Raw genomic sequence first — 11,258 nt, forward strand, 5'->3', positions numbered from 1 at the left:
TAGCTTGCGAGTACAGGCGTCACGAACAAGGGCTTTTGTGCCTGCTAATTGCACCGTTTGTGCGCAAAAGTTCCGAGGCGAAGTGTGAACTCTCAACAGAAGGAAACATGAGACAACTGAAGTGCCCTGGTTTATGTGCCCCGCTCCTCCGCCGCCGCCGCCTCCTCTTCTTTCTCCTTCCTCCCGCCGAGCCGGTGGTTGCAGCTTGTTTGCACTGGGGCTTATCCGGAGCGGAAATTCCTTTCCGTTTTTGTGAATGACAAACTCATTAACAATTCATCAACACAACCTGTTCCAGCCGGCCCGTCTCCACGGCAACAGCCCCTTCCGCAGCTCGCTCATTGGCTGGCCGGGAGAATGTATCCATTGAGACGCTTGCTGTTTGTATCCATTGAGGAGCTGCCTCGCGCAGGGGGTGTGCGAGGGCTGAGTCCGAAAGGCAGAGAGCGAGGCTTGAATAATCCGAGGAGAAAGACGCTCCGGTGGATTTGAGGCGCAGCCTTGGAGGGAGGGATTAGGAGCCACTGGACTTTTTTCCCTCACCTCCCCTCTCAGTAGCCCGGAGTCCAAATTAATTGGATTTCATTCACTGGGGAGGAACAAAACTGTCTAGGCGGCTTCATTCAGGGCGATTCATTGACGCCGAGAGCGAGCGGCTGCGGCTGGGCGCGGAGGGAACCGCCGGCCTCCCTTCTGTCTCGTCTTCCCCAGCCTCTAACCCGGCTCGGGAAGAGCGCGGTGGAATCCGACCCCGCTCGGCGGCTTCGCGCGGCGCGCTCGGCCTATGCCTGCCCCGAGGGGCGACTGCTAGGCACCCCACCCTCTCTCGCAGTTCGACCCCCATGATAGATACGCTCAGACCCGTGCCCTTCGCGTCGGAAATGGCGATCAGCAAGACGGTGGCGTGGCTCAACGAGCAGCTGGAGCTGGGCAACGAGCGGCTGCTGCTGATGGACTGCCGGCCGCAGGAGCTGTACGAGTCATCACACATCGAGTCAGCCATCAACGTGGCCATCCCGGGCATCATGTTGCGGCGCCTGCAGAAGGGCAACCTGCCCGTGCGCGCGCTCTTCACGCGCGGCGAGGACCGGGACCGCTTCACCCGGCGCTGCGGCACCGATACCGTGGTGCTCTACGACGAGAGCAGCAGCGACTGGAACGAGAACACGGGCGGCGAGTCGGTGCTCGGACTGCTGCTCAAGAAGCTCAAGGACGAGGGCTGCCGGGCCTTCTACCTGGAAGGTACGTGCTGGGGGGTGCGGCGGGGCACGCCGCCTGGAAGTGCCCTGGGCTGCGCTTGGCTGGAGCTTCGGAGCCGCGCTGCCCTGCGGGGGGCGGGCTGCGGGCTGCGGGCTGCGGGCTGCCGGCTCCGGGCTGCCAACCGTGCGCGTCCCGCACGGGCGAGCCGGGCCGGCGCCGAATCCGCCGGCTTCGGGGCTGCAGCACCCGCCGATTCTAATGAGTCCTTCGCATTCGGAATAGCCTCCAGCTTCCCTTGCTTTCCTATATCGTTCGGGTTTGAATTAAGATTTGCAGGGCGGGATAGGTCGTGGGGGTTGCATATGGGCATTTCCTAGCTCCTCAAAATGCTCAGAAAAGTTGCCATTTTGTGCGTTTCCGGATTCAAGAGAATAAGGGCTCTCGGGGGAGGCGGGCCTGTTCATTGCCTTTCCAAGGGTGCGCACCGAAGTGTCTTTATTGCCCCTGGCTCTGTGCGTAGGGGGTTCGTCAGGTGCCGTGGTGTTTCCTACGCCCGGCTGCGGCTTTCAAAGCTGTGAAAACTACTACGGGGTCTCGGGTTACACGATTGCTTTTCTCGTCCTGGCAGGTGGCTTCAGTAAGTTCCAAGCCGAGTTCGCCCTGCACTGCGAGACCAATCTAGACGGCTCGTGTAGCAGCAGCTCGCCGCCGTTGCCAGTGCTGGGACTCGGGGGCCTGCGGATCAGCTCCGACTCCTCCTCGGACATTGAGTCTGACCTTGACCGAGACCCCAACAGCGCAACGGACTCGGATGGCAGCCCGCTGTCCAACAGCCAGCCTTCTTTCCCCGTGGAGATCTTGCCCTTCCTTTACTTGGGCTGTGCCAAGGACTCCACCAACCTGGACGTGTTGGAGGAGTTCGGCATCAAGTACATCTTGAACGTCACCCCCAATTTGCCGAATCTCTTTGAGAACGCAGGCGAGTTTAAATACAAGCAGATCCCCATCTCGGATCACTGGAGCCAAAACCTGTCCCAGTTTTTCCCTGAGGCCATTTCTTTCATAGGTGAGACTAACAGTACTCGCTCCTCGACTCTCAAATGAAAAATTCTTAGCCATTCACAGAGTTTAAGCTTTTAATCTTTCTTGTTGCCTGCTAACTTGTCAGCCTACAGGTCTCTAATGTTCCTAGGACCTTCTTAATTCTAGTTTACCGTCTTGCTAAGGAAAGAAAAAACACCTTTTGATAAGGTTGTTGACCACAGGTGCATTTGAAATGCAGTCTGTTTTTTGACTCTTTGAATTCAGTTATTGGAAGGGGGGGGTGTTCATAATAAAACAACAGAATTTTCCCACAATCTGCAGACTGGGGGAGGGCTAGATATAGGCAGGAATTTTAGCACTGCTTTATAGTTTTAGAAGACGTGAAGTTATTTTGGGACATCAAGTTAGTTGCTGGAAAACCCTGTGAATGCTAGATGTTGTAATCCAGTTGAATGTTACTGTGATACCGGTGAACAGTGAGACAGTGAGGGTAACCTGAGCCCAGCAGGAAGGACTGTGGGCTGGAAGCCTGGAGAAGCGAATCTCCAGGCATTGTAATGCATTTCCTATTACAAAGGAACTCATTTTCAGGCCATGTCGACATCCTGTTCCTCCTAATGGGCTGTCCCCTGTGACTTCCCTCTCTCTTTTAAAATGCCTGAATACCTCCATTGTTAGCTGCACAACAGTTGGAGAATAATTTAATAGACCCTTGCAGTCTGCTTGTCTGTATAAAAGGCATTCACTACCATATTGCAGGGTTTCTGGTATTCACATGCTGAGGCAAAGAATGCACACATTAAGGAGTTTTTTGTTGGCAGAAAATTAATACAAAAGCTCCCTTTTCAGAAAATATCTGAAATATGTAATTGTGCCCAGTGTACATGTTTTATCGCAATGACACATTTTCTGCTGCCTGCAGGGCTAAACAGCCAGACATGATTACTCTTTGGATCTTTTTAAAAATTCATCTTTTAGACTGATCATTCACAAAGGGTGGTTTTTCGGTCTGCTGAAATCTTGCCTTTCTGTGTTTACAGATGAAGCCCGGGGCAAAAACTGTGGCGTATTGGTGCATTGCTTGGCTGGCATCAGCCGCTCAGTCACTGTGACTGTGGCTTATCTTATGCAGAAGCTCAATCTTTCAATGAACGATGCTTATGACATTGTCAAGATGAAGAAATCCAACATCTCCCCCAACTTCAACTTCATGGGCCAGCTGCTGGACTTCGAGAGAACGCTGGGACTCAGCAGCCCCTGTGACAACCGGGTCCCTTCGCAACAGCTCTACTTCACCACCCCCTCCAACCAGAATGTCTACCAGGTGGACTCCCTGCAATCCACGTGAAAGGCCCCACATTCCTTCATGCTGGGATGTGTCCTTTCCTTTAGCAGTTTCTCTTGACAGCATCAGCTGGGCTGCTTTCTTTGTATGTGGCCCCCGGTGTCCAAATGACACCAGCTGTCTATTAGACAAGGTTATCACATGTGGAATTGGTTATTGCAAGAGAGAGATTTGCTCCATTCTCGTTGGAACAACAGGACTTGCTGTATAGATACAGACCGTAGGTTTGCTCCACACCGGTGTGTACAGCCTACCCATGCAGGGACTGGAACTTGAGGACTTCCAGATAAATAGGGTAGGACCAAATGGTAGGATAGGAGCGTGTATTCTTTAGGGCCTTGTATGACTGTTTCCTTTTGCATCTGGAACTGACTATATTGTCTTCAGTGAAGACTGATTCAATTTTGCATATAGAGGAGCCAAAGACAGGTTTCAGCTCTGTAGTATCAGTTTGCAAAAAACACACATTAATAATAGATAAAATAAATCTGATACTCCATTTGATTATTGTAAATATTTGATCGTAAATCACTTGGCATTGTTTGAATTGTGTTTGTTTTTTCTTTGATGGGTTTAAAAGAAATCATCCAAAGGGAGAAAGAGCAGTATACCACTTCTTAAAACAAAAAATGGAAACTTTTGCTCTTTTCTAATCCAAAGGATATATTTGCAGCATGCTCAACTTTACCAGTTCTGAATGACATTTTCATGGACACTATAATCGCTGAGACCTTGTTATGGTGCAGTCCTCAGTCTCTTTCATATAACTTCCTTGTGATCCCCCCCTTTAATGTAGTTTGACTATGCCTTACTTTTGTAAATATTTTGGCTTGTGTTGTCTTAAAGGGGATACCTTGGAAAGGCACCAAAATCATGGGCTCACTCTTTTTTTTTTTTTTTTTAAACTTCAGCTGTGCTAAACAGTATATTACCTCTGTACAAAATTCTTCAGGGAGCGACACCTCTAATGCAATACTTTGGGTTGGTTTCTTTCCTCTTAAAAATTTTGTATAAAACTGGAAGTGTGTGTGTGAGCATGGGTAACCATTTGATAGGGGGAGTGCATATGATTGTGAAGCGGGGAGAGTTAAGTTGCTTCATTATGTTCATGGTGTAAAGTTTTGAGATGAAATTTATTATAAGAATGTAAAACCTTAAATTATTAATAAATAACTATTTTGGCTATTGAAGGGGTGTGTATTTATTTTTTTTTTTTTAATTGTACCTGAATGTGAAGTGACACATTTTAGCTATTTTTCAGTTGGGAATGACACTGGCTTATAAAATACATATAGGCACAGCGAGGCAAAGTTCTCATCTTTTAAGCTATTTCAAGAATGGTTTTCAGGTGCAGCTTATGAAATTAATCTTTTGCTTCAAATAGGGTGACATCATAGAATAGACTGACTTTACCTTGTGTATGGATAGCACTTTCTATGAATATAGTTCTGGCTTATTTAGTAATCCTAATGCTCTTGAAAAAAGAGTAAGCCATAGGAATACACCTTGCCGCTGAGGAAATAAGGATATTAATGAGTAGTCAGAGGGGGTGCCAGAATGACAAGATGACAGTCACAGTGTTAACCTCTCCTTCCTTCTCCATCAGGATCTTCTACTCAGTCATACACATGCCAAGGAGAAAGCAGGGGTAATTATTTTTCCACTTAGTTTACTATCTGGCAGTTCTACTTGCCAATTATCCTGAAGTTGGAGTAACAGATCAGGAGTGGTGTCTCCCTTTTCTCATGCACATGGCAAAGTATATCTAAGCTTTCTCACTGGAGCCTGGATTTGGCTTTTAAGTTTAACATTGACATTTTAGTTGGAGCTTTGTCACACCTGCTGTAATGTACTTTGTGCTTAACTGGTTTAGGATGTAGGTCAGAAACCACAATTGAACCTGATGGAGGTTATTTTGAACAGTTTCTTTCAAGGTAAAGGCTTACTATCTTGTCATTTTCTTTGGGACACCCCCTCTTCTTGTCCCAAGTGTAACAGTACACAAGCCAAAATAAAAGTAAAGGGCAGGTGTGTGAAATCAAATGAACTAGAACATAACTACATTTTGTACTCCTTTCAAATAAGTTTAGGCCCTTTATCTGCAGTGGAGAGAAAGATGAGCTTTCCACCCACATGGCACATGTGAGGTGCCAGTTGGATGGTTTGGTAATCTACATGATAGGCATGTGGCCCTGATTTTATGGCAATCGCATCAAACTGTCCAGTGTGGCTTTCAGCAACAGCATGTGTGAAAGGCAAACGTGCAGAAAACTACCAAGTCAGTCTCCCATTTGGCTTCCCCCAGTCAGCCGGAGCTCAGAAAGGAGAAGTGGGTTGCAGTTCCACTTGGCCCGTGTTAATCCAGTTCTGAACGGTTTCCGCTCCTGGCATTCCCTAAACTGGCTGTTCAAAGTGGGGATTTGCAAGCAGCGTTAGCAATTTCCTGTCCAGCTGCAGCTCAAGTAGCTGTGTGCTCACCTCCCCCCTCCTTTGTTCTGGTTTTCTTTTTCTTTTTTCTTTCTTTTTTCTTTAACATGGGCTGTGGATAATTTTAGTGCATTTCCTCTCTGTGGATTATCATCTTTCCTCCTCAAACTTGCATACATTGAGTTCCTACTGCTCCGCTCAAGCCGACAGCTGGCCTCCCCAGCACTTCCTCTCGGTTCACTGTGGGTTTGTTGTTTGTCAGTCCACTTCTGAAATTAATAATGTTTTCTGGCCAAGTGCCACAAGCCATTACCACAAAGGGGAAGTAACACATATGAATAGCAGGAAGCCATGCAGGGTCACAGTGTGAGCTGAACCTGCGGAGGGAACATAATTGAGCCTGGCCCATTCAGCAAGTGTCTGACATCGATTTGGGGAGAGGGAGCTCCCTGCATTTAAACAGCTCAAGCTGTGAAAAAAAAAAAAAAGTTTCCAATAAATTGGTAGCAAATGGTCTTTGTCATCAGTCTGAATAAAAGAGGGAGCAAGAAGAGTTTAGGGCCCCCATAAAGTTGCAATGTTTGGGATCTCTGCCCCCCTGTCCTGGTATATTGTTTCATAAGGCTGGTGAACAGAGGGGGTCCTGCTTCCCTCTCTTGCCACAAAAGGACTCATGTTTAATGGGTGGTTTTCACGGTTCATACAAACCAGAAGATTCAAAGAGCTGTTCTCTCTTTCTTCTGTGGGAGGAGGAAGGTTGTAACCGACAGCATGGGCCCCCACCTTGCCTTGCGCCTCCCTTCCTGGCCATCCCTCTGTTCCTTTGGCTCCTTTGTGCTTGCAGGAGCCGCGGGAAGCGATCATTTTGCATCTTGGAGTTGGGCTCGCTTCCTGAGTGGAGCCCCACACGGTTACTAGGGCAACCTTTGCCAGCAGCTGCAGCGCGCCCGCCTCCCTCCTCACCTGCTGTCCCCATTAGTGGCTTCCTCAGGTCTCCGAGAAAGTGTTACCTTTCCTGGCTTCCTGCGGGGGGGTTAGGGGGGCCTTTCCGGAGAGGAGGTGATCTGCAGGTTTGGAGGGGGCTGTGGGAGACGTAGAGAATGCACTGGTTGATGGTATAAACTGGTTTTAGGGTTAAAATCAGACCGAGAAAGAATTATCTGGGGATAGAAATACCAGCACAGCCTTCAAAGGAGTGAAAATGAGACTTGGCCCAACCGGACAATTAGGAGACCTGAACTCCTAACTCTTGCTCTCTCACTAATGAATCGGATAGCCCTGGGCGAGTTACCCGGCCTCACTGAGTTTCTTTTTTCTTGTCTGTCAAGTGAGAGAGTCTTTACCTTTCATTCTAGGGTTCTTTTATAATCCCAACCCTCTGGTCATGGATCTGTGACACATATTAGATAAAATAAGGTGCAGAGCAGGTGAAACAGTCAAGGTTTGTTAAGACTCTCAGATGCTGTACTTCACGTAGAGTATTATATCATTTAATCCCCAGACAGCTCTGTGAGATAGATCCTCTTATTAGCCTTACGTTTCCATGAGGAAACTGAGGCAGAGAGAGGCCAGTAACACCTGAAATCACCTACTGGGAAGTGGTTGAACTGAGCTTTGCAGCATTAGCTCTTCCTGTTGCAAATTGCTTGCCATCAATATTTGCCTGTCTTTATAAAGTCCCGTGATGTTGAATAGGAAGTGGTGACCCCATTTTACAGCTGAGGAAGCGGAGGAAACAGAGGTTAAGTGACCTGCCAAATCAAACCCAAATTCGACAGCCAAATCACGAGAAAGCCAGAGGGCCCCAGTGGATATGTTGCCAGAGAGATGTCATATCTGCCTGGAAACTTCCATTCTCCCTTTCCACAGAGAAGTTGCCCTTTCTTGGGCTCATGAGCACATAAATTACAAAACTGATTTTCCTAAGGATCTCCAGAGTGGCCCTGACCCTTGCCCACACTCCCCTTTCAGGATCACGCTAGTGAAAAGGCGCCAGAGAAATTTACCCCCTCAATCTGATTCCCCTGGAGAAAAGGTGGTTGGGGGTGGGTGGGTTCAGGTGGGGAGGTAGTGGGGGGTGGACACAGTGAGGGCAGATCATGTGATAGCTGGCTGTAAGTAAATATTCTTGAAAAGTCACCTAAAAAAAGTCAGTGTTTAGACCCTAAACTGCTTCAAAAGAATTACAGTTACTTTGAGTATAAATTTATATGCAGTTTCTCAAGCAGTAATAATCATTTTCCAAAAGATCCTGTAGACTGAAAATTCAAAATACCTTTACTCCTGTTGTGTTTTCATCACAACTGGCCCCGAATGAGTCCAGTTTTAGTGACAGAATCTTCACACTTCTTTAGTCCGAAATTGATTTCCTAAGAGCATTTAAGGGCATAGAACAAAGTTCAAACAATTCACAAATATTTATCCGGGCTTCTATCTGTATTGCCCTGGTTTGATGAAACAAAGTTAAAGTAAAAGGCAACCGAAGACTTAAGCTCTCCAAGACTGAAGACAACGTTGTGTTTCTAAGTGTAATCTTTCTGTGTGTGCTCCAAATCAAAGTGGAACCATTAAGCAAGCCCTTGCATGTCTCTGTATGCTGCTACAGTTAAACTAACATTTTAGACCCTATATTTGATTTTTTATATAGCCCACATGCAAACAATTTGGCCCAAAGGCCAAATTTTGTTTAGTCACAGAAAATACCATTAGATAATATGTGTGTACCGATTGCATTTTAGTGATGAGTCGTTTTGGATCCCCATGTCTCCAAAAATGAACTCTCAGACACACAAGGAAAAAGGGAAGAAATATCCTATATGATTTGGTAATGACATCCTAAAAAGCACTAAGCAAGTGTGAAAAAAGTTGCTTCCTCTAAGCTGGAATTCCCTGTTTTCTGCTGTTAGAGACAACCTAACTAGTAATTATATTGAGCATTTTTTTTTTTTCACTAGGTCTGGTTAATTCCTCCTGCAAATACTATCAGGAGAAAAAGGAAGAAAGAGGGAAAGGAGCAAAAGGGAATGGATCTTGGGAAACACACAGCTCCCAGGCCAGGACTGTTGTCGTGGGAATGTCCCTTTATCTTATGCGCTGGTTATTACCGCTGTATAACAAACCGCCCCCAAATGTAGCGGCTTCAAACAACAACTTTCGTTCACAAGCCTCCTTTGGGCAGATGCCAGCAGGGAAGGCTGCTTGTGCGGGGTAGCTGCCTTCCCAGGATGGCGCCCCCTCAGGCCTGGCAAGCTGGTGCTGGCTCTCAGCTGGGAGTTCACCGGTGTCAGGGCCAGCAACAGGCTCAGAATTCTCCACGTGGCCTAGATTTCCTCACAGCATGGTGTCTGGGTTCTCTGGGTGAAACCCCAAGTGAGAGAGCCAGGTGGACACTACTGACTTTCAGGTCCTAGGCCCAGGAGTCACTTCTGCTGTACACGGAGGCCCATCGTGGTTCAAGGAGAAGAGATGAAGGAGGGGCCAGATTCTGAAAGAGCACACGGGAAAGAAAACATTGTTGCTGCCACTTTTGGAAAAAACAGCCCTCCACATCTTAACACAGAAGCCGTTTGAGTGGAGGACTTGAATACTATCGAGCCCGGTATTAATCTCACGTAGCTATCTTGAAAACACGACAGTCAGCAACTGCTGTCATCATTCTTTTAATCCAACTTTTTTTCATCTGTCCCTAATGTTCACCAGAGAGCATGACATCAAAACAATCACTGAGATGGACCCATAAAATAGAGTCGCAGAGTTACCAACAGCAAGGGCCAAAGCTTCCATGCGAGAGGAGACTCCAAGAACGTAGGTGACCCTGAGGAGATGACAGATTTCACTCACTGAATAGACTCATGGAGAAAAAGGAAGGCAGGCAGGCAAAATTTGAGATTATTTAAAAATCAAAATGAGAACTGGAAAAATTGGAGCAGAAAAGGAAATAAGGTCTCCTGGGAGGTGGGGAGGTGAGGGATATGAAACTGGAAAGGGAGAAGAGAGCCGCCCCCTGTGCGTAATCACATAAGCACTTTATTTCTATGGTCTTTGAAACTCTTTGCTAGCTTACATCCTAAAATAATTCAAAAACAAACATAAAACTATGCATTCTCGCATACGGTTTTAGGTTGACATCTAAATTTTTTATCAATTTTACGTAGGTGCCAATAATTTTTAAAATATTGTAAATATTGACAATTCAAATAAAATTTACATGTAGCCATTGAATGTTTAAGTGTAGCTAAGAAATTTAAATATATTAACATTGATACATCATGATTGAAAAAGTATATGAACAGTAATATTTTCACTTCAATAGTCAAAAGTTTTTCATCATTTCTCTTCCTTTTGAACTTGTACTCCATCATATTTCTTCCACAGTTTTTCTTCCTCAGCTAATGCACTTTTTAAAAATATATATATCCTTATTGATTTCAGAGAGAGGAAAGGAGAGGGAGAGAGAGAGAGAGAGATAGAATCATCAATGATGAGAGTCATTGATTGGCTGCCTCCTGCACACCCCTGACTGAGGGTCGAGCCCGCAACCCGGGCATGTGCCCTGACCGGGAATCGAACCCTGATCGCCTGGATCCTAGGTTGACGCTCAACAGCTGAGCCACGCCTGGCAGGGCAGCTAATGTACTTTTATATGTGGGAGTCTTTCATTGGTTGCTGTTTTATAATTTTCTGCAAACTAAATATGTAAATGTAATTTGAAATTAAATTTCCAATGGCAATAGAATTCTAAATATTAAATTTTCTTTATGTTAATTAAGTCATAATTGAATCAAAAATTTTTTTAAAAAATGAAAAAATAAGATTCACCCATAAAGTAAAATATAAACTTGTTTTTACCAAAGAATATGAATGTTTTCATTTTGGCAGAGAAATGAAAACATTGAGTGTAGTAATAGTTTATTATTTTCATGCAAAATAGTATTTCATTGTATTCATTATACTAGGCCATCTTATATTGACAGACAATTTTTTTTCTTTCGGTTTTAGCTATTCTGAACAATGTTGCTAAGAGCACTTTGGGCATGTACCCTGATACACATGTACATGCATTTCCCTGGGGTAGACAAAGGAGAGGAATAGGTACAGGCTCTGTAGGCCCCCATAACCTCAGATAATGACAAATTGTTTTCAAAGTGGCTGTACCAATTTAATTCCCACCCACCGTATTTGAGGTTTCATATATTTCCATGTTTTGGGCAACACTTGATATTGCCAGACTTCTCAGTTTTTG

General features: G+C 45.8%; 1 protein-coding gene across 2 annotated transcripts; it reads left to right on the forward strand.

The window, feature by feature from the left end:
- Window positions 1–417: 417 nt before the first annotated feature.
- On the forward strand, window positions 418–4,779 carry DUSP6 (dual specificity phosphatase 6). Of its 2 annotated transcripts, none has more exons than XM_016215289.2 (3): window positions 418–1,242; window positions 1,829–2,179; window positions 3,285–4,779. In XM_016215289.2, exons 1-3 carry the CDS (start codon window positions 843–845, stop codon window positions 3,590–3,592), a joined length of 1,059 nt encoding a protein of 352 aa, XP_016070775.1. In that variant the 5' UTR covers window positions 418–842; the 3' UTR covers window positions 3,593–4,779. The 2 variants fall into 2 exon arrangements, with proteins under 2 accessions (XP_016070775.1, XP_016070774.1); XM_016215288.2 differs by having other exon boundaries at window positions 421–1,242; window positions 1,829–2,266.
- The last annotated feature ends 6,479 nt before the right edge of the window (window positions 4,780–11,258 follow it).

Source organism: Miniopterus natalensis, chromosome 2 (assembly GCF_054644295.1).
Source record: "Miniopterus natalensis isolate mMinNat1 chromosome 2, mMinNat1.hap1, whole genome shotgun sequence".
Taxonomy (NCBI): Eukaryota; Metazoa; Chordata; class Mammalia; order Chiroptera; family Miniopteridae; genus Miniopterus; species Miniopterus natalensis.

What these genes read in the sequence shown, in the direction of transcription:
- DUSP6 (XM_016215288.2), top strand. Translation starts at nt 843, where the DNA reads ATGATAGATACGCTCAGACCCGTGCCCTTCGCGTCGGAAATGGCGATC. An exon ending in CCGGGCCTTCTACCTGGAAG is followed by an intron (nt 1,243 to 1,828) that starts GTACGTGCTGGG and finishes TCGTCCTGGCAG; the next exon opens with GTGGCTTCAGTAAGTTCCAA. An exon ending in TGAGGCCATTTCTTTCATAG is followed by an intron (nt 2,267 to 3,284) that starts GTGAGACTAACA and finishes CTGTGTTTACAG; the next exon opens with ATGAAGCCCGGGGCAAAAAC.